Genomic DNA, 27,898 nt, shown 5'->3' on the forward strand with positions numbered 1-27,898 from the left:
CATTCTGCACCAAAAATTTACATAGTATCGATGCTGGCATTTTCTTTAAACCTATTTCAGTCATTTGGCTTTATTGGAAAGTCTGTGAACTGATACCTGTGGTGTGTTTCATACTCTACATAGAGGGAAAAATTCAGGCATAGCCAATGAAATCTATATATGCACACCATATAGCGTTCCCGCTTCTATGTATAACAGGCAGAAATGTTTTTAGGTAGGCACGTACCAAAGTTCATAGGCAATTCATGAGCCACAAAGAAAATGGATGTTTTATTTTATATTTATATTTCAAATTTGTCACCGCCCATCTCACTGTGGAGTGACTCTGGGCGGTTTACAGTAAAAATAGAGTGAAACATCAGTTAAAATAGATAAATGTTCTGTGGAATGGCTCTTAATTCATCCTTAAGTCAGTTATTGTGTTCTTTGATTACTGACTTATAGATGAAGGTCTGCCTGCAGAACATTGTCATCTCATTAGTTACCTTGGAAAGCATTCCTGTTCAGTACAGGTACAAAGGGAAAGTAGATTTGGTAAAGCAAACAGGTGAATGAAAAAGAGAACAAGACTTTTTCCCACCTCCCCCTTTGATGTGGACAATATATGTAGAGTGAAGATTTTGTGTGTTTCATTCCACGCAAACATACAAAGAAAGAAAAGTCTTGGAAGTTTAATAGATGAAAACCACAAAGATTCGATTTAGGTCTCTAGGCAGTGGCAAGTCAGAGCTACAAACCGAACTGAGAATTAGTAACAATTGGTGACTGGCTTTTTTATAGGGGTGTGTGTGTGTGTTCCTAGATTCTGCTTTCTAAATTAAAAACAGCAGTTTATAAGTCCCAATTCCAGGATTATATCCTTTAAATAGGAGCTAGCCACTTATGGCCTTTCATGGTTTAGGGTGAAGTGCTAGGAGTAGTGAATATTTATTACAACCCAGACTGGAAATCAAGAAATATATGTCAATATGTTCAGTGAAAAATTCAACCTTCCCTTCCTCTTTGCTATTCCAGTTCTCTATACAAAAGGCAGGAGCAGATACAGACAGATTAAAATCCACCCAAACAGATCTTCCAGGCTGATTTCTCTTATGAATCAACCCTATGATAAATCAGTACTATTGGAACTACCAAGAACACTACATCAGGCCATCCACAGTATTGATTGATCTGTTTGAAGTTCACTTCTAGGAAGCTGCACCCACTGCTAAGAAAACTCTTGCTTGGTGGAATGGGGTGGTCTTTGGGCAGCTGCTGGAAAGAAAAAGGCCCAATCATGCCACAAAGTTCTAGTACGATCCTGCAAATATCTTCAAAGACCTAAGGTTCTTAATACATTTAGCTAGCCAAGCCTGTGTTTCATTTTAATGTTTAAAAGCATTGACCACTCCTGACTGAATTCTGATTTGTAAGTTTGCATCGGAACAATTTGATTTAATCTTTCTGTCTAATCAGAAGACTGATGCACCTAAACTTTTGGATTCTAAGGAACTCAAGGGAAAACTCTGGAAAATGATTTTATCTTCTCCACAGATAAAACCAAGCTGAGAATTATTAACTAGCCATACCAGCATATCTATCTTTGAAATATATAACAAAAAGGCCTTGGTAGCCTAGCTTACTTCATAGAATTTCAGATGTTTCACCTGTTTGATAAATTTTACAAGCCAAACCGGCTCTGGGCTAGTTTTCTTTAATCCCATCCATCTCACCAATCACCAAAGCATGCAGTAATAACTTTCTCTGTGGACTGTACACATTTAACTAGTACAGCTGGCTGGGTAGAAGGCTGATCTTTTTCCAAGGAGCTAGGAAAACTTGCCACAATAGCAAGAGAGTGAAAGTGCTTGTGCATAACTTTAACACCTATAGAATTTCTGGTGTGAAACTATGTTTGAGGGTACAGACTTTATAATAGAGCTCATGCAATAAAAGTGGGAGGTGGGTTTCAGCCCAAGGATGCAGCTTTTAGCCCAAAGAAAATGTATCAGTCATGCCCTGTTCTGTAGTTTGACAAACACGTTTAGTAAATCAAGGCCCAAGTTGTATAAAATGTGCCACTCTATTTACAGATTTATAGATTCTGTATATCCAGTTCTTTCACCCCTTGTACGAAGATACTTGATCTACTAGCCAGCAAGCAGTGATATATAAGTATCAGTTTTACTCCGTCCTATACTTGATCAGGTAAATCAGCTGACACCTGACTCAAGGCAGCAGGCTAAATGTTCATTTTTCTCCAGGACAACTATCCCAGATTAAGATGGATAGAATTGAAGCTCTCTGACATATTACTTAGAAAAAACAAAGCTGATGAGGGAAATGCATTTGAAAAAAAAGTCTTAAAATATATAAAGTGCCAAATTTGTACAAGCAAAGCCATGCAAAATAAAATATCAGGGTACACCAGCAACTTTTTTGCTTGCCCTCAACTTTGTCACAGCACAAATAAGAGAAATCCAAGTTTTCCACTTTGCTTTGCAACGGACATAAAGATAGTATCAGGCTGCTGTAATTTCAGAGTGCAATTCTTCTTGTGATAGTCCACATTCCTTTTGTGTATCCCTTGTAAACATTTTCTCAGGTAGGTTCTTAGACAGCTCTTCAGCGTGACAGTTGTAGTTTGCCATATGGTATAAAAAATGTTGTTGTAGGTGATCTCATTGCAGCTGTGATATTTTAAGAGGGGAAGCAGTATTGAAGTCCAAGAAAAATGGTCCTTCTTGTTGTGGAAGGAAAGTGCTTGGAATAATATTGTAAGTACCGGCAGGTGTATGCTCAATTTCCAGATAGCAAAAGCCACACCTTGGGAAGTTAAACAGGGAGAGAAGGACAATGTAATACAAGATCTAGTATGACAGCAATAAATATGCAGAAATCAGATGAGCTATTACCTGTAATCGCCACTATTTTTCTTCTGAAAGCCCAAAGGTCCTGGGTCTCCCATTGAAGAGACTGTCACAACTTCAAGTCCAACACTGTACTGCCTATAAATCAATTAGAAGTTGAATGGCTTTTGAGTTTATAGCAAGATTTTCGAAACTGGTGTATATTCTCTGATTCCATCTATATGCCTATTGGACCCATGTTTTGTGCTAAGCCATAACAGAGTGTTTAACTTTTAACAAGGGCGTCACGCAAACCTAGCTACTGAGATCTATAATAGCTTATGGCTTAATGTGATGTATGAAAGCAACCAGAGAGTTTGGGGTTGAGCTCAGATTTTGAAAACAATTAACAACAATTCTTTTAAAAACCACTTTCTAGCTCTTTTTGCAGTTGATATGGGCTGAAAGTTATGGATAGCATAATTGAATTCTTACTGGTGAATCTAAACCAAATATTTTAAATCAGATTGGAACAACTGATCTGCAAACCTTAATTGTAAGCAGTAACTATACTGTTACAATCATTAATTGTTGCACAAACCTTGGTCCTCTTAGCTCAACCAGGAGTGGCCCAGTCTTGTCTAGTTGAAACTGGTATATAGGGTTATTCTTGCAAGTATCTCTAAAATTTCCACATCCACCAGCGCTGCGACCTTTCCACTGCCCGTTCACCTGAGGAAAATCAACCCAAGAGCTGCTCAGCCAGCACATTTATTTTCTTCTTCTTTCTAAAAAAGCTACTTTCAATTTAATTTCATCTCTCTTACTTAATTAGCCCTCATTATTCACTTCAAAGACAAAGTTTACTTCTCAGCAAATTACATTTTAGCTTAATATAACCCCATGCTTAGTACATACTTTTAGGGACGTGAGAATAAGCAATCCAGAAAAGGAAACTGGATTTGATGCAGGAACATGAACCACATTTTTCTGATCATCAGGCTTGTTTCTAGCTCATGTCTCTATATAATCTGACTGGTAACAATACATCAGAGACTGATTGTTAGTGATTGTTTAATTCTGACAAAAGGACGTGGAAACCTATTTACTGTAGTTTAATGAGAAAGGCTATGCCTTACAGTAGTCTTCTCCCAACCTGGTGACCTCCAAATATCTTGGGATCAGAATTTTCACCAGCCAGCTATTCTAAGAGCTTTAGAGGTTCTCCTGTTGGGGGAGGCAGCCCAAAAGAGATCTGAGCTTTTCTGACTAACACAGGACTTCAAAGGTTACTTGCAATTATGTTATCTTCATGCTATTAAAATTGGCTAAACCTAAACAATGCTGGTCATGCAATCAAATGTTCTTCAACTATCAAGTCAACTACCAAGTCACATGAACATTAAGAAGAGTTTTTCTATTCAATCCAATACAAGGAGTAGTTAATGCAATATTATGTAATAAAAACCCACAAAAGAAGACACCAAGAAATCTCTATCTTACTTTGCATCCCTATGCCTAACATTTATGCAGTTAGGCATGGGTAACAAGTAGATGGTGCTAGCATATTTAATTATTTCTTACCCTTTTTGATATAGTATATGGCGATGGGATCTTAGAAAAGGTAAACTTGCATGCTGAATATACCTAAGATCAAGAAAAAAATAATCTTTAACACAGAATGATTCTTACAACCAATAAAAGGAGGTGTACTGGGGAAACATACAAGGCTGGAACTGAATGAGAACTATACAATTTTGATTTCTTTCTCACTGAAAAGCAACAAGACTATACAGTTTTTTGAAAGATCTATTAACTTTTGCAAATATATTTATATAATGTTCTTTTGGATGAAGACCTGAAAATAATGGGAAAAAAATTGCTTTTAAAGCAAACATACTTATCCAGAATACTCATAAAAACAGCATTTCAGAGGCTATTTTTGATCCACAAGTTAGGAGAGTAGTATATTTTTATCTGCAGTAATCTTCTGATACTCCAGATCCCCTTGTGCCCAACCAATAGTTATGACCTACTTTTAATGCAGAGGAAGTAATTATTTCAAGTAAAACTACTTGATGAAATAGAATTAAAGATGGAAATTCTCGTCCCTCTTAAAGATGGCAGTAGGATTTTAAGTACCCTTGAGAAATAGGAGCTCCTGTATCTCCAATCCACAGAGATATGACAGAGGATACTTAGGGCAATACATAACATGGCCTCCATTTTATTTGGCAATATTTTCATGCATCTTAAACTTGCGTCTTTTCTCAGGAGTTCAGATTATGGAGCCGGAGGAAATGCAGGCAAACTCACTTTGGATTTTGTATTGGACAACATTCTGGTGATAACCCTACCCTAATCAGAGGCAGACTGATGATTGTTATACATATGAAGCTTATCACATATACATAATTCTTTTCAGAATGGGGTCATGGAAGTTGAAGGACTAGACGTGGTAGTGCTAATGATTTCCATTTAATATTTTTTAAAAGTCTTCATAAGCACTTACCCTGACGGTATAATGAATTGTGTTCTGCTTCTCATACTGAGAAACCACAAGGGTAAATGTGTGAGTGCCTGGAGAAGTGAGTGTTATCTTGGTTAGATAGTGGGGACTGTTGATTCGAATCCCATCAATGTATGGTGGAGGATCAGCTGAAAATAGAAAGAAATGTGTACATTTGTGTTTAAAAAATTGTTTAGAATAGACTAACCTGAAATTATTACAATAAATATTATAATTAATACATTATTATATAAGAGCACTAATAGTGAAGCAACACAAATACAGTACCCTCTAACTTTCCAAAATAAATTCTTTGCACACATACGTGGAGGGATGGGCAGATCTTACATTTCCAGTCCATATTTCTAATCCAATAAATCAATGAAAATATATATTAAGATGAATGAATGAAGCTTTATTATCCCCATGGCAGTAGGACTGAAGCTCTGCCCATTTTCTATTGATTATGCTGCTGTGACCACCATCTTGCCTTTTTTTGACACCCCCCCCCACCGGATGCTGTTGTTAGCGAACATATTTATCACCCAAAGTTATATCCAAACTTCCTATCTTTCTTCAACAATGAATCAAGAAGGAAGTAAAGTTGGAGGATTGATTTTTGCGCAGGAAAGAAAATTTTGATATACACACCAGGGTAGTACACCTTCTTCCCATCAGTTTTATAGACAACCATTGTGATGAATTCCCGGTTGCATGCAAAGTCATCCTGTAGAAAAGTGATTACAAACATCAGTTTATGTTCATTTAGTCCCCAAAAGCAAACATTTATCTATGGCCATGATTTCATTCAACATTCTTCCATGTCTTAACTATGATCAGTTGTTTCAGACCTCCCTAATCAAGCAGTCTCCCCATATCTAACAATCTCTGATCATGTTGGACTTCAGCTCCCATAATTGCCAGACATCATACCCAAATGCTGGAAACCAGTTGTAGCCCAACCGATCTGGAATATATCTGATTAATGGATCGCAAATTTTGGACAGGGAAAATTCACGTTCTATACGTAAATAAGCTTTCCTTTTACAGGGTAAGAATTAATACCCAGACTTTATCAGGAGCCACTGAACTCTGATTGGAGACTGAAATGAAAAAAAAACTGGTTCTCCTTGTGTGGATAGCTAAAGGCTTTAGCTCTAGGCTAAAGGAGCCCATTCAATTTCTTCCAGTCTGTTCATGTCTAATTTACAATGCAGTTAGTACAGGACCACTGTGGCCAGACACAGCAAGAATTTAGGATCTAGCTACGTTGGTGCATCAGGCATCAAACGCTGCACTCATGGAAGATGGAGAGACGTATCAAATGTGTTTTTCACTACCCCTCGGGTAGCTCAAATGTCATAAAGAACACCCACATCTTCGAACTGCATTATGCTTCCATTACAAGTTATTTGGAAAAGCGATGAATACCTTGTCAGTAATATGTCTACTGAGTAGAACCCAGACTGCAGCACCACCTTGTGGGCACTGAACCTCCAGCTTGTACTGTGGATTATTAGCCAAGCTGTAAGCATCTTTCACAGGACCCTGCTTCGCATCCCAGGTACTATTTAGAAAAGAATAAGGCAGAAATAGAGTTGTGTTTATTTAAAAGCATCGCAATTCAACAATTAAATACTATACTTTCACAAAGGCTACCATCTGCTCTGAACAACTTGTGATCTTGACAGTTCGTGTGAAATACTATTTAGGGAGAAATAATAAAGCAAAAACAGTTGTAGATGTACAAGCCTGAAATTTACAAATGCTCAAAAAGTAATGGGATCATGGTAAGTAATCCAATTCCACCAGTTTACACGTGAGTCATTTATCCTCAGACCAGGTTTCAAAGTGTAAAGAAAGGCATTGCTGATTATTACTTAAATGTTAGGCTAAGGGAGGTTAATGACTTCAACCCTACTATCTGCAACAGGCATACAGGAAGCGTAAGCATTTTATATCCTTTTCTATTGGACAAACCTATGAATGCAGGTGGATTCCTTAAAAAGACCTGGATTCCAGCTCAAATAAATAACGTCGTAATACTTGCACAAATCTTCCCAGGCAATCCAGAAAATCCCTATAGAAGGAGAAACATGCAGATACAACTGTTTAAACATTTTCATCAATGACTTATAATCCAACAGCAGTGAGTGAATATTAAATTAACAAATGGTAGGAAAAAATGACTAAGCAAACATACTGCAATCCCATGTACGCCTACTCAAAGATAAGTACCACAGAGTTCAGCGAAACTTACTCCCAGAAAGCATGCATACTGCAAGACTGTGTCATAAATTAATACTTCTCAGACTTCATAGGAAATTAGCCTACAATGTTCCGCCTACTGAAAAGTGGCAATAGGTCTCAGTTTAGTACTTATGTGTTGCATTTCCTCATTAGTTCTGTTTTCACAGTTGCAGAAACTATCTGTAAAGTAATTTCACTAAGACCTTTTATGACCACTGATTCTGGTTTTTAATAAACCACAATTCATCGCTTATTTCTTGCATTGTCTTATTTCTTGCATTTATATCCCACTTGTGTCTGTGAGATTAGCAAGTGGGAAGTAGGCTGAACTAAAGCAGGACTGGCCCCAAATCACTCTGTGAGCTCCCCAGGCACACCTAAATTCCTTAGCTGCGATGATGAATTAAGGTACACTGGTTTTCACTTGCGACCACTCCTCTGCCAAATCTTAAAATGCCCAGTGGAGGTGCTTGACATCACCCACCCAACCCACAACTTTATCCAGATAAAGCTTCCCTCTTGAAGATGCGATTTCCTATGCACATTTACTCCAAAGTTAATCTCACTACTTCAGTGGTGTTTACTCTCCGGTAAATATGCACTAGGCTGTATCATATATCATTAGTACCCTTTGTAAATTTTAGTCCTGCAAGGGGATTCTAAACAGCTATTAGGCAGAAGATTCTGTTAGTGATTTGGACACCTCTGCTTTATGGCCTTGAGAAAGACCATCCTTGATTGTACTCCTATTGCGGATTGATGGGAGACGTGATTCCTCTGCTATCTCTCCAGCTTTTCTCTTGGACCACAAAAGGGACACGAAGAAAAAACAAATCATTTGTAGCCATGTTTGTTCAAAAATCATCCTGCTTTTTTACCATTGTCTATTTTTTGGGCTGTTCTGGGGTCAAAGTTTAAGTATTTCTGAAGTTCAGGGATCCAGCTCTTGATGTCATTTTCACTATATCTCCCTTTCCAACGTAGGTGGCTCCAGGGATTTTTCAACTGGAGGAAGCGAAGACCCTGAAGAAAAAGGAGATACAGAATATGACTTTATTAGATATTTCTTTTTAAGAATAAAGAAAATAAATTAAATGTCATCAATTTTACTGATCATGGATTGCAATAAAGATTTCTCTCTGTCTCTTTCTCTCTCTGCCATTTAATTTCTAGAATGACTGGATAAATCAGATTTTATTAGCATTATAGTGCTTTATCAGGAACAGACAACCCTTTGTTTTTAAAAGAATTCAATCACCATCGACTGGAAGGGCTGCTGAGGGGTTGCATGATATCACCACAGAAGGCAGGGCAAATGTTTTTAGGTCATTTTCTTTTTTCTTTTTATGTTTATGTTTCTTTTTTTTAAAGGACATTCAGTATATCAAAACCACCAGAGGCTTATTTTGTTTCTAAGAAGTTCTGAAAATTCATAAAACTGAGCTGTGGTATTTCCTCATCAAATTTCAGGGGTGGGAGAGGGAGCTCCAATGGCTCCAAAAAAGGAGCTAAGGGGCTAAAAGTAAACTCTGGTTTGGACTTGCTTACCTCTTTAACATTATTCCATTATTTAAAGCATTTTAATCCCACTTTGGGGCTGAAAAGACTGATTTGACTGATTTTTCAAAGCTTTTCTTTCCCCTAGTTTTTGATCAGATTAAAAAAAAAAAAAAGGCAAGCCATGCCAACTGTAAGAGTATGTCCAAAGGCTCTTTTGTCAAAGTTACCTTGTATTCTCTAATATCCAAAACAGCATAGGCGTGGGTCGGCACTAAACCCCACCGTTCCCCTTCCTCTTCAGTCATCACTCCTGTGGCTGTTGTAATAAGCACATCCCCCTTGTGAAATCTGGCCAAGAACAAAAAAGTTTACTTTAGACTTGGCTGCTAATGTTTCGCATGCAATGCTTGCCTATTTAGTTTTCTAAAGAAAAACAACAACAACATCATGTAGAATTTTGGAAAGTTTAACTACATGATTGCATAATAGATGCTCAAGAAAATTCTAGGAAAAAGGAGAATTCAGAAGTGTGTGTGTGTGTGTGTGTATATATATAAACCCTTCAGTAGTTTTAGTTGGAAACTCCACCAAGACTTCATTTCTTAATATTTCTAATTAAGCCAGCTCATTTATGTCAACCGGTGGCGACTGAATCCTGAAACATCAAACATACCAGAGTTTCATCTTCACACCTGGAATTGGATTCTTTGGACCCTATTTATATTTCTACCTTAGACTGTCCCATAGGTGTTACCTTCAGGACTACATCTCTGTGCCTTGGCCCCCACACCTCCCAAAAGTGGGAAACCACTGGCTGCTTTCCCCAACAATACAGAATAAGTCAGCCCAATTCTAGTGGGCAAATACAGTCCTGAAGGTAGCTTGGAGCCAAGCTATAAAGGGCTTTATAGGTTAACACCAATAACACCAATTGCACCTGGAAGCCAAGAGGAAACCAATTCAGGGTCTGTAATACAGGTGTAATATACTTCACTCAATAACTGCCAGGTAATATATGGGGTGCTGCATTTTGGACCAACTGAGTGGTGACGAGGGCATGAGTCACCATAGCCAGGTCCTCCCAACCTAGGTAGGGCCACAAATAGCACATTACTTGCAGCTAGACAAAACTCCCTTTGGCCATGGCTTCCATCTCCAGATCTAACAGGACCCACAAGTTCAGGTAGATCCCCAAGTTGCAGACCTACTCCTTCGGGTATAATGCTTCTCATCCAGAGTCACCACTGGAGCCACTAAGAATCCCAATGCACAAACAGAGCTCTGTTGTGCTAGGATCCAGTTTATGGCTGTTCCATCTGGACCAGCACTGCCTCCAGACATCAAAACAGGACCTCAACAGCTTAGCAGTATGCCCCAGAGTAGAGCTGTAGAGCTGAATATTATCAGCATACCATAACCCAAAACAGTGGATGATCTCACTCAGTGGTTTAATTAAATAGCAATGGGAAGAGGACTGGCCTCTACAGCATCCCATAAAGAAGCAGCCACTGAGTTATCTCTCTTCTACTACCACTGACTGGAACCAACCACTGAGGAAGGAGTAGAACTACTGTAAAACAGGGCCTCTAGCCCCAGAAGGATACCATGATCAATGTTCTCAAGTCACCGAGAAATAATATGACCAAGATGGGCACATTACCCTCATACAGGTCCCAGCAAAGGTCATTCACTAGCGTGACCCAAGCTGTTTCTTCTGATGCCCATGCCTCAACTCTGACTGACAAGGTTTGGTTAAACTGTTTTATCTACGGCTCACTACTGTCTCAACATTTGCTAAAAATGGCAGGTTGGGGATTAGGCAATAGTTAATTCACCCCTTTACATCTATGGAGGGCCTCTTGAGGAGGGGAGGGTACCACAACCTCCTTCAAGGCTGCTGGCAACACCCTCTCCCACAAAATGGCATTGACAATCTTCCAGATTCAGGAAATAACCACCACCCCTTTTCCGGCTTTATGAAGAAGCCATGAGGAACAAGGGTCCAGGCCATAGATGATAGAGGACATCTTAGGCAGCACTCTATCCATTTCCTCAGAGTTATAGGATCAAAAGAATCCCAGATAACATGACAAGATTACCACTCTAGATCTTGTCTAGACTCAAGCAAAATGCTGGGCCAACTGATCACAGTTGGTGATCACAACTGATCACTCTTACAACCGGCTGGGGAATTCTGGGAGTTGAAGTCCACACATCTTAAAGCTGCTAAGGTACTGCCTCTCCTGGAGGCCCTCCAAAAACCAGGGTCCACCATGGGTTCAATTAAAAACCTGAGTTTTTACAACATCATGACTGGAACATTTTTGGAACTCAGCAAAAATTACCTTTGGTAAAGCATTCTGAAGGAATTATCCTTGTTAAATGTTTGGTTGTCTGAATGCATGGCAATCCTCTCAGGTATCCAACCAGTCAATGCGTGGAGATCAATATTCTATCATCACCAACAAAAAAGTATAATCCAGATTATTGTAATCACATCTCCAGAAAAGTACGGTTTTTGATATCTATACATTTCGATAATAATTCCACAGCTATGAAAAATTCCTTTTTTTCCCCAATGCAGGCATATAAGGAACACAGAATAGTAATCACAGATTTTGTAATAGCTTTCAAATAAGATAGAACTGCATTACATGATTCAATTCCTTTTTTCTTCTTTGTTGGATGGCAAATATAGTGGTTCTTTCCTTTCACAACTGCACAGATTAAATTGAAAATGTGATTGCAACAAGGCCCAAAGGATTTGATTACACACACAAACACACACACACACACGCACACACAGTCAGAACCAAATGAACTCAGTATTAGATATCAGGAAAATATCTTATATTTGCTGAGTGCATCCAAGTAACTGATGCCAGTTCCAAATATGATTAATTCCAAGGGACATTATTTGCTGGAAAAAGCAGGTAAACCACGGGGTGCAAATAGATGAGAGTACTCTCAGTACTACAGAAGCACACATTTTGATGTCAAATCTTTATTACTTTCTAAACAATCTTTTTTGGATTACAATCTTTTTTGCACTACAACTTTTTGTATTTACCTTCTAATTTGACAATTTTTAATTACAATTTTACTTACTTTTTTAATTTTAATTTTTAATTACAATTTTTTGTACGTACTTTCTAAACAAGCTTTTTTGGACTACAATGTTTTTTGGACTGCAATCTCATTGTCCTTAACCCTGCTGATAGTTGCCCTCAAAATGCCTGGCGGCCACTGCAGTGAAAAAAACTGATCTAGATTAAAAGGAAAATTATCTACCAAGCAACCTTTGCCAGCCTAATTTTTTTTAACACCTTTCCAAGAATCACCTGATACTCACCGAATTTGAACCTGGAAAATCATACCCTCCCATGACTTTCATGTAAGCTTTTTCTATCAATGATACCCAGAGCTCATTTTTGTTGTTTGAATAGGAGCAGAGAAGTTCTCCACTGTGATCTACTGGTAAGAGATCATCAATGATCACCTGGACAAAACAGATGGAGCAAGATCAAACAATATGCAAAGCAAAGCTGCAGCCCTCACGACTTTTATTTTACTTATTTATTTTATTAATCAAATTTATATGTTGCCCATCTCACTGTATAAGTGACTCTAGGTGGCTTACAAATAAAGTGATAAAAAGGATAGAAGTCTTTACAAAAATATACAAAGTTAAAAGATGGAGAGAGCGTCTTCAAACCACCAACCATCCCCAGTGCTGCGAGCCCCCATTACATCCCCATGCTAGGTGGCAGAGCCAGGTCTTAATGCTCTTCCAGAAGGCCAGAAGAGTGGGGGGCCAATCTCATCTCAGAGGGCAAGACGTTCCACAGGGTGAAGGCAACGGCAGAAAAGGCTTTCCTCCTAAACTCTGCCAGTCAAAGTTCCTTAGCTGACGGGGTCTGTAACATGCCCTTCCTGCCGGACTGAGTGGGACAGGCTGATGCAACCGGGACAAGACAGTTCCTCAGGTAACCTGGTCCCATGCCATGCAGGGCTTTAAAGGTCATAACCAACACCCTGAATTGGACCCAGAAGCAAACCAGCACCCAATGCAACTCACGCAGCAGAGGTGTTATATGTGCAGCCCTAGAGGCTTTTAATAAGGCTTTCAAAGAAATTACTACACAAGGAAGGTGGTTTGCAGAATCCAACTAAAATAAGACTGTTAGAACCTCAGTCAGTGGACAATGGGATAGAGTGCTTGTTAAAACTTGTTAAAAGTTTAAATCTTTACTTTACCTTTCTAGGGACACCGTTGATGTGCAGCTTGACCATGTATTTTCCACATGGATTATATTCTGGTTCTCCTTTTTTATTCTGCGGGTAAATGATGCTATGTTGAAAAAAACATATAGACAACATTAGACTATATTCTGTATGCATGAAATACGTAAAATATGCCATTTGAGCTCCACATCATTAACCGACAACTCAGACAGAAATGCTAGCAGACGTCAGAAATGAAAATATGGTATGAAAAAGTAAAATACTCTGAGAATGAAATGCAAACACAGTATTTTCCAGAAGTATATAACAGCAAACATTCACTATTATTGCTTTTCACCTTTGTGGGAAAGTTTCCTTTGGGTTTACTATTTTTTTTTAATAAAACGATAGCATCACCCAATTAAACTACTTAAAAATTAGAGAAGGAAGTTATAGTGGATTTACCCTGAAATTCTTAAGTTTAGAATTCAGATACTGCCACTGATACGCAGGAATTTAACATTAAACCTTGTGTCTAGGGTCCCATTGCAGAACGGGGAACAAGAGAACACCAATGAGAGTGTGCAAAGCAAATACTGTACATACTGCAGTGAAATTTAGACTGTAACTATGAAAAATAGTTACATTCTATTTTGTCACCCAGAGTTGCTTTGTGTGAGATGGGTGGCTATATAAATGTGACATACTGTATAAGTAAATAAACAAACAAAAATCTGTTGACAAACATTTGTGGTATTTGTGAAACAACTCACAATGGGTACTGCAGAATCTTTTACACGAACAAGGTCACCTTTTTTCCTACAGTAAGTTTACAGAATAATGACACAGCAAAATTTTCTGCTGCTAGGGCATTTCTGCTTTTGAACAATTTGTTTCTTTCTTTTATCACCTGGCCAGAATTCAGAAAAACTGTACACACCAAATGAAAAAGTAATTTGACAAACTGAGTTGAAACTGTCATCTCAAATCAGGGCTATTTATTTCTAAAGTAAGTTTAAATCAGAATAAAGTGCATCCCTACTTAAGTGTATCTGGCAACAAACTCCCAAAACATAAAATTATTTTTTTGAAAAAAACATCACATGCCATTGAACAGAAAAGAGTGTACCTTGTAATCAATTTCTTGTTGTATCGTCTCTCATATGCTGCACTGATAGCAAGTGAAGCAACAAAGGAACAATCTGATACAATTGTCTGAGAACAAAAACAGTAAACGTAGACGAGGGCAAAAAGAATTCAAGAAGCATATGATTTAGTTCCCACAGTTCAGACATAATACATTAAAACAACTGTGATCCAACCCAAGGCCAATTTAATTTCTTCAGTTGATTTAGAAACCTGTAAATTCTCTAACAGATTCAAACACATTAACAAAGGTATTCTCCATGCATTTTAACGGATGAGCACGTATCACTGGCTCTCTTCCCCTCTTTTCTCTCCTTCCTATTCACTATCACAACACAACTGGCTTTACTGGATCAGAGACTGCAAATGAAACAGCAGTTCTGATTCTTGGATAATGGCCCCAGAACATATTAACACATGAGGGTGGTAAGACCAGAGAAGAGACACGGAAGCTGCAGGGCTTGCAAATAGAGAGAGGAAGGAAGGGCCAAGTCAGGCAAAATCTAGTCTTTTTGCAGTAAAAATGAAATATAGATGGAATTACAGGTAGACCTTGCTTAACAACTGCTCTGTTTAGCGGCCGTTCTAAGTTACAGTGGTGCTGAAAAAGTAATTTTACAACCGGTCCTTGCACTTATGACCATCCCACTGTCCCCACGGTCACATGCTCGAGATTCAGGCACTTTGCAACCGGTGCACATTTATGACTGCCACAGTCTCCCACGGTCATAAATGTGCCAGCTTTCAACAAGCAAAATCAGTGGAGAAGCTGGCAGTAAAATTGCAAGTTGCAGTTGTGTGATGTCTTGCTTAATGACGGCGTCACTTAGTGATGGAATTGCCAGTCCCAACTTGGTTGTTAAACTTTCACAAAACTGTAAGTGTATATATTAGAAGATAAAGAGAAAGAAACAGAAAAAGAAAGAAATTGAGTTTACCTGTTTAATGCTGAAGCTTGACACAGTATAGATCATAGTGGGATTATTTGTTAAATCGTTTGGCCGCACCCACCGGGAAAACATAGCCTTTTGCTTGGGAGACAAGGGCAATGGGCCACATTTATCTCTGAAATCAAAATTGCTTGATAAGTATACAATCCATAGGCTGGCAAACATAATTTCATCAGATATTATTGCTCAGGGTGAATGAAAAAACCGAAATCTAAACATTTTCAGTGCATGAGACCAGCAACTATGTTTTTATGGTTTTGCTCTTAGCTTTCCACTTCCAGTTCTTAACCAACCTTGTTTAGGTTCCTAATCTGAATTACTGCCTTTCTGTTATACTTCCTCAAACTAATCTCTATATTACAGGACCTTCCTCATTTTAGTTCTGAAATTTTTCTCAGAATTTTTACTTCTGAGATTCTCGCACATAGGTCCTCTAACTCACCCAGGCTCTATTAAGGCACAAACTATTCCTTTGTTGGCTAAGTTCATACATCATGCTAAACCAAAACTAACTAGAACACATTATGGTATAGGGCAGTGTGCAAACCATACCCTTATAGTTTGTAAACCATGATTTATGGCCTAGCATTATGTATGAATAAGGCCCCTATGGCTTATTCAACAACCATGACTTAGCATAATGTGTAAACCCAGCCAGTGTTAACAGATGGTCTTTTGGGAGATATTTAATTTACAGAAAGGGTTAACAGAACCTTGGAAATTTAAAAATAGACTGCAAACTACCTCAGAATGATTATTTGGGGTTATCCAGGAGACCACTTTTGGGGGGATTTTCCCTCCAAAGTTGGAAAAAGTTCCAACCTTAAAAGGGGAAATAGACAAGGAATTCCTTCCACCCCCATCCAGGTCCACATTTCAGATATCAAATGTCTGGCACTGGAAGAGGCCAAAGGAAGTATGGTAAAGATTAGTTAGAAAATGGCTGCAAGAGGCCACTGATTTAACAGATTCTCAAACTGACATGTAATTTGCTGGCATAAATTTAGATTTTTCCATAATAAGCCTCGGGGGACATTTCCAATAAAAAGAAGAAACTGGCCAGGAAGAGTTAGATTCAAATGCTTCTCTTCTTTTACATCTGCCCTATTGGCAGAAGCCCATCAGAATATTAGTTATCTTGAAAACCCCAATATCACAGAAATCTGAGGGAAAAAAAAAAAAAGATTGCCTTGTTTGTGTGTATTACAAATTTTGATTTTTGTTTAAAATGTGGATACATGCACTAATACGTGCCATGGCAATTTTTCAGATCTGTTTAATGTGGTATTACTCATATAGTACACGCATTTGTAAGCTTTTTGTTCAAAACAGCAAAATCTGAAAAATTACTGTTAGTACCTAGATGTTGAGCAAGTCTTTTTAATTCAGTCTGTCTGTCCGTCCATCCACCCATCCACTCACACATACACAGAGACATATGCATACTTATCAGTAATGGCAGTTTATTATCACAGTTCAACAACATTGAAAGTTCTTAATGGTGAGCAATGAAAAAAGTATTTGGTGAGTAAAAAGATAAACTTACGAGAAAGGTATTGGAAAAGCAAAACGCTCTCTCAGGTCAACACTCATGAAAGGGACATATTCAATGCCATTTATTTTTGATGTCTTCCTAAATACAAGGGGCAAGATGTCAGAAAAACAGACCTGTTCAAGCTCTACTTCTTTCTCTTCAATGCCATCCCCTTAATGTGGAGCTAAATTTGTTCTGTCTAGTATTTGGGTCCCTTCTTGCTAGGAGGACCTGAATTGAACATATAGATCTTATAACATCAGCACATTTTTTTCTTCAGTTTGTACCAAACGTTCTGTTTACAGAGCAAGCTATTGTTTTAAAAGTATTCCAACATTCCACCTTTCAAAAATAGAAAGCAATGGAGACGTGTGACAGAATAACTAACGCTACACACTGCTTACCTTGGAAATCTTAAAAACTATGCTTAAATAAATTTCTTAGCTTCTGAGATGAATCTAGATCCCTTTGATTATGGCAGTGCTGCCATCAAACTACTTTTGAGTTGAAATCAATTTTCCAGACTGTATCCATACATTTTTCTTGGTATCATTACAAAGTGGTTGCTATGGTCTTTTTCCAGGAAGTGTTTTCAACTTCTTCATCTAAGAGCCCTAGAATTCCAGGTAGTCTCATTCAAATACTAACATTGCCCAGTATTTCAACTAAATGCTTGCCATAGCCACTTAATGCTAACAGATTTTGAATTTCTCTTTTTTTCCATGTCAGTCTTGGATATTTTTACCTCAATTTAATGCAAAAATGTCTAGTAATAAAGGATTTCTTAAAAAGAAAAGATAAAACTTTCCAGACAACCAGATGGCTCTATCTCTTTCAACCCAGCCAGCTGCTGTTCCTGCAGCATTCCCTTAGATGCTTCTGTAGCTTTAAACGAAGTGCTACTTTTGAATTGTGTTACAGATGTAAAATGTGATTCTTTGCCCCAAAAGCTAGATCAGACTTTCCCATGCTGATGCCTCCTTCATGTAATGAGCAACAACACCTCAAATTCCCAGTGAATGTGGTTATTCTGAGTATCTGCAGCCCACCACAACTGAAGGGCACCAGCTTGAAGAAAGCTGATTTCAGCTGTTTACCATGCAGTATCATACCAGCCTCCAAGAGGAGTGGCAGCATCTAGCTGACCTTGCCTGATCTGGAAAGCTATGCAGCTTGGATGAGGGACCACCTGGGAAGTGCAGGGCAACAACAAACCACTTCTCTCCTATGATAAGAAAACTGTATGGATGTGGCTATATGTACAGTCAGGTCCAGAAATATTGGGACATCGACACAATTCTAACATCTTTGGCTCTATACACCACCACAATGGATTTGGAATGAAACAAACACAATGTGCCTTAACTGCAGACTGTCAGCTTTAATTTGAGGGTATGTACATCCAACTCAGGTGAACGGTGTAGGTTTGCATATGTGCCTCCCACTTGGTAAGGGACCAAAAGTAATGGGACAATTAGCTTCTCAGCTGTTCCATGGCCAGGTGTGTGATATTCCCTCAGTACCCCAATTACAATGTGCAGATAAAAGGCCCAGAGTTCATTTCAAGTGTGCTATGTGCATTTGGAATCTGTTGCTGTCAACTCTCAAGATGAGATCCAAAGAGCTGTCACTATCAGTGAAGCAAGTCATCATTAGGCTGAAGAAACAAAACAAACCCATCAGAGAGATAGCAAGAACATTAGGCATGGCCAAAACAACTGTTTGGAACATTCTCAAAAAGAAGGAACGCACCGGTGAGCTCAGCAACACCAAAAGACCCGGGAGACAACGGAAAACAACTGTGGTGGATGACCGAAGAATCCTTTCCCTGGTGAAGAAAACACCCTTCACAACAGTTGGCCAGATCAAGAACACTCTCCAGGAGGTAGGTGTATGTGTGTCAAAGTCAACAATCAAAAGACGACTTCACCAGAGTGAATACAGAAGGTTCACCACAAGATGTAAACCATTGGTGAGCCTCAAAAACAGGAAGGCCAGATTAGAGTTTGCCAAACAACATCTAAAAAAGCCGTCACAGTTCTGGAACAACATCCTATGGACAGATGAGACCAAGATCAACTTGTACCAGAGTGATGGGAAGAGAAGAGTATGGAGAAGGAAAGGAACTGCTCATGATCCTAAGCATACCACCTCATCAGTGAAGCATGGTGGTGGTAGTGTCATGGCGTGGGCATGTATGGTTGCCAATGGAACTGGTTCTCTTGTATTTATTGATGATGTGACTGCTGACAAAAGCAGCAGGATGAATCCTGCAGTGTTTCGGGCAATATTATCTGCTCACATTCAGCCAAATGCTGCAGAACTCATTGGACGGCGCTTCACAGTACAGATGAACAATGACCCAAAGCATACTGCAAAAGCAACCAAAGAGTTTTTGAAGGGACAGAAGTGGAATGTTATGCAATGGCCAAGTCAATCACCTGACCTGAATCCCATTGAGCATGCATTTCACTTGCTGAAGACGAAACTGAAGGGAAAATGCCCCAAGAACAAGCAGGAACTGAAGACAGTTGCAGTAGAGGCCTGGCAGAGCATCACCAGGGATGAAACCCAGCGTCTGGTGATTTCTATGCGTTCCAGGCTTCAGGCTGTGATTGACTGCAATGGATTTGCAACCAAGTATTAAAAAGGGAAAGTTTGATTTATGATTATTATTCTGTCCCATTACTTTTGGTCCCTTAACAAGTGGGAGGCACATATGCAAACCTACACCGTTCACCTGAGTTGGATGTACATACCCTCAAATTACAGCTGACAGTCTGCAGTTAAAGCACATTGTGTTTGTTTCATTCCAAATCCATTGTGGTGGTGTATAGAGCCAAAGATGTTAGAATTGTGTCGATGTCCCAATATTTCTGGACCTGACTGTAAGTCATCAGGAGCTGAGCTTGGCTTGAAGGAAGCTTCAAACCATACTATTAGCAATTGTTTTCCTTCTTTCATTTGCTTCCTGGGGAAAATGTGATTGACTTTCTGAACTTCTGAATACAGTCATCTATTAACAAGTCTGCATGCTGGCTTTAAGAGCCATGAAATAGCAACTGTGGTCTATACAATCTGCAATCATCTCTAAAATAGCATTTTTCAGCATGCAATCCTATACGCGTTTATTTAAAAGTTAGCTAGCCGCATTCTGTTCAATAGGCTAGACTGCAGCCTAGATCAGGAACTATGTTTTATATAAACATGTTACAGAATATATTTTCCCTCCCTTACCTGAGCACTTGGATCTCCTCTACAGTGTATCGCTGACCTTGAGGTTCACTAGCATGGATAGGTCTGACAGACTGTGGCTTATCATTCAAGGAAAAATCAGGTCCCAATGGGAAGAAAGTTCTCACTGGCTGATTTTGCTTCACTGGAGCTGGCTTGTCTTTCTGAGATGGCTTTGAATCTTTCAGTGCCTCAGCTCTACAATTAAATTAAAGGAGTTGGCAATTGAAATACAGCAAGAAAAATAGGTTTATTCTTAAACCTTTACTTTCATATGCTTCCCTGAAGACATAAAATCCCCATGTCTCAAATAAATCATTGGATTCTGTTCTCACCAATTAAACTGATGAGTAGCTGGGCATTTAGCTCAACTCTATTACTCCAAGTTATTTTACACAAAATATAACTCATATGCATATAAGCTACGGTTACATATAAACTTTCTGACTTAAAAATTATGCCAAGCCTTCTTGTTTTATATCAACATTGGACAAACCATAATGAAAAAAAAAATCAGCATTATTTTTGAACAGCTAAAATGCCTTCTTGTACACTTCAGACATGTTTTATGTCCTAGTCCTCCAGATCATCATTTGAATTGTGAGTACGGTGCTTGAAATTCTCCCATCTTTTATAATCCCTTGTCCACCGAGTGGAAGCCTAAGGCTCTCCAGATGTTGCAGAACAAATTTCATAGGGTTCCTAGCCAACCAAGTCAATTATTTAAAACTGGAAAGGGGGGCATTTAGGGTGACCCTGATGTCAATTCATGCTTTATACTTTTCCTTTGTACATTACATTGTGAGAATTATGAAAATAGCAGATAAATTATTTTGCTGTAGGCTGTTATAATCTGAATAAAATGCAGTGATGGTTATGAATAAATTTGGAAACTTTTTTTTTAGTTGTTTGAAAAGTATTGGTCTCTCCCCTGCCTACCACACACAGCGTTGTAAGAGATGAAATAATGGAAGCTATCATATAATATACTGTACGTGTACAAAATTCCAAGAAATTTACCTGTCCAATGCCTGCCGAGCTAGCTGCTTCAGTTTTGTTTGGAGAACTGTTTCTGATGTTTCATTAGACTGGAATATTGAAAAATAAGTAAGCAAAGGAAAACAGTCTGTTTAGTAGTGTATACATAAATCAGCTGTCAGTAAATTTTAGGTATCATTGACATTTATTACACAAGTGTTTATAGAAAACAGAGAAAGTATACTCACATCAGACTATTATTAGCACTTTCCCACACCAATAGATAAAATCAAGGTGCTCAAGTACAGTTGACTAGAAGCTGATGTTGCACAGTGAATAAAAACTAAAACCACCAAGTCATTTCTTATGTTCATGTTTTGGTATTCAGAGGTACAGGTGAGACTTTTGCACGTGTACATAGCCACTTCACAATGGTTTTATCCACACGACATGCTCACCCACAGTTAATTAACCCAATTTTTGGTTCACACAGCACACTGTACCATAATTATTGTATACATGCTGCAGTCATACAACCTACTAGGTGAAAATGTAGTTGGCTAGTTGTCATGAAAACTCCCTTATTGTAATCCATCCAACCCTCTAATTAACCATAATTCTCCAACTGGAACAAAACAGTTCTGTGGTCCTCCAATCATTGATCATATAGTTATTGTTGAAAGGAAGAGGAAAAAATGATTCCACCCTAATTAGGTCCAGCTTCAATTAATGAACAAAGCAGATCTAGTAATGTTAACCCCAGCGCTTAAAACAGAGGGAAGATTTTAAGAATTTAAGGAAATAAAGCAAAACTAAATTCAATATGACTCAAAATACAAAGATTCTTTCAGAGAGAAGAGAAGAGAAGAGAAGAGAAGAGAAGAGAAGAGAAGAGAAGAGAAGAGAAGAGAAGAGAAGAGAAGAGAAGAGAAGAGAAGAGATCATACTTGGTGGAGTTACATCATGATTGTGAGCTCTTCCTCTAAGAAGTTTTGCCTACTCATTAAAATAGTATAAAAAAGTGGTACCTGCAACATTCAAAGTATTAACATCGGATTAAGACTGAGGTTGCAAACCAGATGCCTACAGCTATATTGTGCTTTGATGTGAGCGGTATCTTTTCCCAGAATTGGGCAACTATTTTCCATAACTGCTACCTGACCCCAGGAAAAGAAGTATGGGAGTTACAGAGAGGTGTTATATGAACACCCTCATGCGCTCTGAAGCTTCCTTTTTCCTTGAGACCTGAAACACTGCAGTTATCTGGAGTAGGTTTCTACGAACTCAAAAGACAATATAAGGTTGTGATGTAATCTATCTAGTCATAGCTTTCACTGAAATCACTGGAGAAAGTTCATTAAAACCACAACCAAGTCTCACTGATTTCAACAACTGCTGAATGCAACTAATTTCATTCAGCTCCAACCCTTAGCATTTAACTCAATAGATCAGGAATAGAAATCAGAGTTATGTGGGGAAAAGGGGCTGAAAAACTCTCAAATCCTCTGTTCCTTTTTCAGCAGCATATACTGTAATACATTCGTTGGAAAAAGTAACTAAAACTGTTCTAGAATGTTTAATATGAAAAATGTTCAAATAAACATGAAACAAAGGCCCAGGACAGGCCATTCCCTACAGTATTCCAAATCCGGAAAAAACATACTTTCCTGAATAGAAACACAGGTACCACTTTTTTAACCAGGGGTGAAGGATGTGCACATACATCATATTTTCCACTTTAAAAAATGGAGAGTAATTTAAAGGGCTAAACTGATGCAAAACACTGGTTAATTGTTTACCTAACTGAAATTTCCCACCACAAAAAGGAGATTTTCTCTACTCCCTTTCATAGTCTTTCTTGTTGGCTCCATTGTTGGATGTTGTATATTCAAGTTTCTAAAACAATCAAGAAAAAAATGGATGTATGCACACACCCTGCCTGAAAGTGACCTGAATAAATGGAAGGATTTCTTACCATAACATAAATCCACCAAGTTAAGTTGTAGCTTAACGTACTGTTTTCAAACAGAGTTCCACCGCTTCTGTGTACAGCTCAATGGCTTCCTCTTTGTTGCCTTTTTCATCTTCATCAAAAGCCTGGGTAACCAGGAAATGGGCACGCTCCAAGTCCAGCTGCTGCTTTGATTTCAAGGGATCAACTCTCTGTGACTGAACTGAATTAGGAAGAACATTATTAGCTTGTCTCATTTAGTAACTGACAAAGAACTCAGACTACATGCAATATTATTCCCATCTACTTTAAAAACCACTGGATGACGTTGAACCAGTCTCTCTCTTTCTCTCATCCCAATCTACCTTGCAGGATTATTGTGAGGAAAAACTAAGGAGGGAGTGGTAGGTACGCCACCTTGTGCTCCTGCACAAAAGGCGGGATATAAATCTACTAGGTAAATAATAAATAAAAATAGTATTCATCAGCAACTCCGGGCTTATATGTGAAAACTGCTATGTATTTACGGTAAACCATATGCAAGGCCCTGTGCAAATGAACAATTTAAACTGAGTTCTCAAAAACTGGGGTAGACTGAAACAACAAAGTGCAAGGCAAAAAACTTCAAAGGGAGTAACCACCTCAGCTTAAGAGGAATAATTGTATATTTTTGCTCTATCCATTTCACACTTTACAAAAACCTCCATGCAAGAAAAGATGGGCCCTCTCTCTGTAAATTCCACGAGTTAATGAAGAATATTAATTTCCTGTATAAAAACTGTGGTTCTGAATTGGGGGGATGATGCTGTATAAGATAGTTGGCTAGTCTGACAGTGAAAGCAGAAAGGATGTTTTATTTTTTACTTACCTGCAGCATATAAAGCTTGAACTCTTTCCAAATATTCACTTATTTTCCCTGGAATATTTTCTAAGGTTGATCCTGCCATTGCAGCATAAATCAAAGCTTGTGCAGCTTCCTGCAGAAAGAAAACAGCCCAAGTATGAAATTTTCTAATAGTCTGAATTATAAATCGGTATAAACAGATGTGGCAAGTGGTTTTCAAAGGATTCATTAAAACATAGTACTGGCACCAGTTTTAGGATTTTGCAAAGGATTTCCAAAACTTGCACACTTATACACAACTGCCTTTCTAGTTGTGAGTAAAACTAAAGCTTTTTTTTTTTTTAAATCAGCTCTGAGGGCAGTCAGGTCAATGACATCATGGTGACATTTGACTGAGCAGGGCCAATTTTTTTTTTTTTTTAAATAGAAAGTTATAAGGGCCACATTAGATGGCTTAAACCTTGTTTTGCCCTTTAAACTCCACAAATATCTAAAAGCAGGCTCTAGATATGCCTTTGAGACCGGGATAGACGCATGAGTTAAGTATGCATGAGCCCCAAACAGAATGCTACTGCATTAAGAAATGCTTAAAGTTGGGCTGATTTATTTAGTAATAGAGAGGTACAGTATGCGCTTGTGCTCACTCAGGTCCAAAGTACTGTGAATAATGTTCAAAGCATGTACCTGGCTGCCCTATTAGATAAATGGTCTTGGATATTCCTGTGTTCAAATCCTTGGGATCAGCCAAAGCAGACATATGGATATGATCTTAGATGTCTGAAAAAGTATGGCTGATCATTTCTGAACAAGCAAAATATCCGCACTTTATAAAACAAGGTGAGCTTTTTCCTGCAAATAATTAGCTTATATAGAAATATTAGCTTTGAAAATCTACATACATGGAATAAGGAGGCAAAAGGATAATTCATTATGACTTCACTACATATAACATAGCCATGCAGGACTGAGATTAGTTTTCATAGTATCTTTTAGCTTTAGGAACTTTATATTTGAATGACTGTCCTCATGATGCTTGATTTGTCAGCCATTCCATTGTGAGGCATTTCCGATGTTGACACCACACATCAGAATTTTCATTGCTTTGCCTATATAATTTTGGTCACCCTATTCAAATAGGTTGTATAATGTATCTTGGAAATTATAAGATTTATTCAGCTCTAGTGGAACAGTATGCAATTACTGAACATTTTCCTCTATGCCTGTCATTCACAATTGGCACTTGGAAGGCATTTCAAAAACCCACCCTTGAAATCTTCATGAGATTCAAAAAACAAAAAACAAGCCAAAACTAAACAACAAAATGTGAACTTTCAGCTAAACAATTTAACCAGCATCTTGAATTATGGGCAGAGTAGATAGAACATGATGATAATGTGATCATAGTTTTTTTTCCCTATCTTTAAAAATATTTATTTACCTACAGTTATAGATCAAAGTTCCATACAATATCCAATGCAGCATGTAAAATGGTAGCCTCAATACTATAGCTAATAACTTTTTAACAAAAGTGATCTAAACTACCAAATCTAAATTAAATCAGTTTCTTTACAGCTAGCATGATTGAGCAAAGTTTTGTAAACATTTTAGAGACTTCTGAGGAATTATATGTTAACATAAAGAGCACATGCTAGTTCTTTGAGCAGGCTGAACCATTAATGAGGGGAATATAAATTTAGAATACCAAGTATGGTATGGACAGTACAACAGAACTTCAACTGTAGAATTACATCTTCCACACTAGGGCAATACTATCTTGGAAGAGGATGTTGCCATATCTCCATTCGAGAACCACAGATGTTAAGGCCTAGTGAAGTAAATGCTCTTCTGTGAGGAACAGAAAAAGATCTGTCTTACAGGCTGCTGTTAATATGCTGAGAGAACCTACTCTGGTCCTTCTGCAAATCAAATCCCAGGATACGTGGCTTAACTTTTTATAGCTTCCTCAGACCCCAACATTAGGGCCAATGAGACTTGTGTTTTTAGTAAATTAGCTACCTAACACCTGCTTCAGAAACTCACTGACTGACTAAATCAAAAGCAAATTTTGGCTGCAGAACAGGTTGCTTCACTATAGCATCATGCTAAATCATGTGGCAGAAAATATTCCTCTCTTTCTTGATGTACCTTCACAGATTTGACTCAATCTCCAGGGAGAAAGTATGGAAGAAATGAATAAACACATCCATAACAGACTTAGCAGACTAATTATGATGCTCTACAAAAAATAGATATTTGCAGGACAGGTGTACAGCACTCAGAGATCTTTCAAGCACAATTCCATCATAAAGGGAGTTAACAAGAATATATTCTAATTCCTTCTCTATTTAATCTTAATATCAATTCTTTAGTACAAGCCCTATCAAAAATGAATTTCACCCCCAATATTAAATAATAATCTAATATCTAATTTGCTCTATGTAGAGGATGCTATCATCCTTTCCTGACATAGGCAGTCTTTGATAGAGGTTACAGATGTTAAGCATCAACTACAGTTAGGAAATATTATGAAATTACTGTAAAAAAGTGGTTTTATTTACAAACTGACAAGCTAATGGATTCCATAAATGATTAATGGTAATCCAAATGAGCAAATTAGGATCCTTAAACATTTAGGAATTATCTTATCTTCTAATGCTTGGAATGAACAAATAAAGTCATCCCATCTCCTGCACAAAAGTTCCAATGCTACAATTAGATTTTCCAACCATTGTGGAAATAACTACATCCCCACTGTAATTATGCTACTCAGGGCCAAAATGCCAAGTCTCACATTTTAAAGGGTGCAGATCTGTGCCTACAAAAAAGTGTAAGACTCAGAGATAATTCAGTCCAAATTTTAAAAAACTGTGCTGCTCATCCCTTGCTGCTTATCCCATGCAGTGCAATCCTGAGGTCAGAGTTCATCTGTATATCAACAAACACGCATGAGGATCAGTGGACTGAAATGTGGATTAAAATAAATCAACTCATTTAATTATCACAAATAAGTTTGATTCCCTGTATTTTCTCTATCCAGCTCCTTCATGTACACATGCACACTTCCAAAAGAGATACAGTTTACAGGTGCAGAAGGGAACTGGAAACAGAATAACAGCCCCCACCAACTCCTCACATTAACCTCAGCCAATCGGGTCTCTATTTATGGGAGCTACAAATAAGACTGATACGGAGAAAAATAAGCTCAAGGCAGTTGACCCAATGGCTGGTTCAGCCAGGAAGTGCCCAGGCTCCGGCTTTGATGAAGCTGCGGGAAGTGATTCTAGTCCTGGGAAGAAGCAGCGGAGCAAATGCGAGCGTTTCGTCGCCAGTGCCCGCCCCATCCTCTCTCAGCCCCCGCCTCTACAGCTCATCCGGCCGGATTTGCTAAGAAGACCGTGTTCCTCCATGCCGGCTGCCCGCACAAGCGCGCGGGGCTTTCCTTTTGGGCGCCCGGCCACCCCTGCCTGCACCTTGTAGTAAAACGCCGCTTCTTGGTATCGCCCTTCTTGGTCCTTCTGGACGGCCAGCTGCGCAAACTTCACCGCGTCCTGCTCCTGCGCTGCGCCGTCCATGGCAGAGAAGGGGTGCGCGGCCCAGGGACCCCTCGCTTCAGCAGCCCCAGCACCGGCCAGTTACTTTCGGTCTCCGCTTCCTCCTCGCTGACGTCACGGCAACCCCCGTAGCCCCGCCCCACCCCGGAAAAGGGAAAGGCTCGCTTTTCTTGCGGGAACATTTATAGCGTAGCGCGCATGCGGACTAGAGATCCCTCCCTTAATACCTGGCGCCAGGGCGCGCTCAACCGAGTCTTGTGGCGCTCGGAAGACTCATCTGTTGATTTCGGCTTCAGTTTCAGAGGGCAGACATTTTACCACATGCATTTAAAGTGACAATTTTACTGTCGGACGCGGAATTTCCTGATATCTTTCCTTTATCCTTCCTTGCGGAACAGC

At 38.7% G+C, this 27,898-nt stretch overlaps 1 protein-coding gene across 3 annotated transcripts; it reads right to left on the minus strand.

Annotated features, from left to right (window-relative positions):
• Positions 1-27,626, minus strand: CAPN7 (calpain 7). 3 transcript variants are annotated; one of them, XM_007433301.4, is made up of 21 exons: positions 27,419-27,626; positions 23,973-24,081; positions 23,170-23,327; positions 21,196-21,263; positions 20,179-20,373; positions 16,954-17,040; positions 15,396-15,522; positions 14,441-14,526; positions 13,345-13,438; positions 12,440-12,586; positions 11,433-11,539; positions 9,315-9,435; positions 8,466-8,610; positions 7,318-7,417; positions 6,769-6,904; positions 5,989-6,064; positions 5,341-5,486; positions 4,413-4,475; positions 3,430-3,560; positions 2,895-2,987; positions 11-2,805 (listed from the first exon to the last, which is right to left on the minus strand). In XM_007433301.4, the coding sequence occupies exons 1-21, from the start codon at positions 27,518-27,520 to the stop codon at positions 2,661-2,663; spliced, it is 2,436 nt and encodes an 811-aa protein (XP_007433363.1). In that variant the 5' UTR covers positions 27,521-27,626; the 3' UTR covers positions 11-2,660. The 3 variants fall into 3 exon arrangements, with proteins under 3 accessions (XP_088007011.1, XP_088007010.1, XP_007433363.1); XM_088150885.1 differs by lacking the exons at positions 5,341-5,486; positions 6,769-6,904 and having other exon boundaries at positions 1-2,805; XM_088150884.1 differs by lacking the exons at positions 23,973-24,081; positions 27,419-27,626 and having other exon boundaries at positions 6-2,805; positions 23,129-23,267.
• Between the last annotated feature and the right edge of the window lie 272 nt (positions 27,627-27,898).

The sequence above is a fragment of the Python bivittatus genome, unplaced genomic scaffold, assembly GCF_059951505.1.
Source record: "Python bivittatus isolate LINGU-HERP-01145 unplaced genomic scaffold, Pbiv_v1 ctg000610_np1212, whole genome shotgun sequence".
Taxonomy (NCBI): Eukaryota; Metazoa; Chordata; class Lepidosauria; order Squamata; family Pythonidae; genus Python; species Python bivittatus.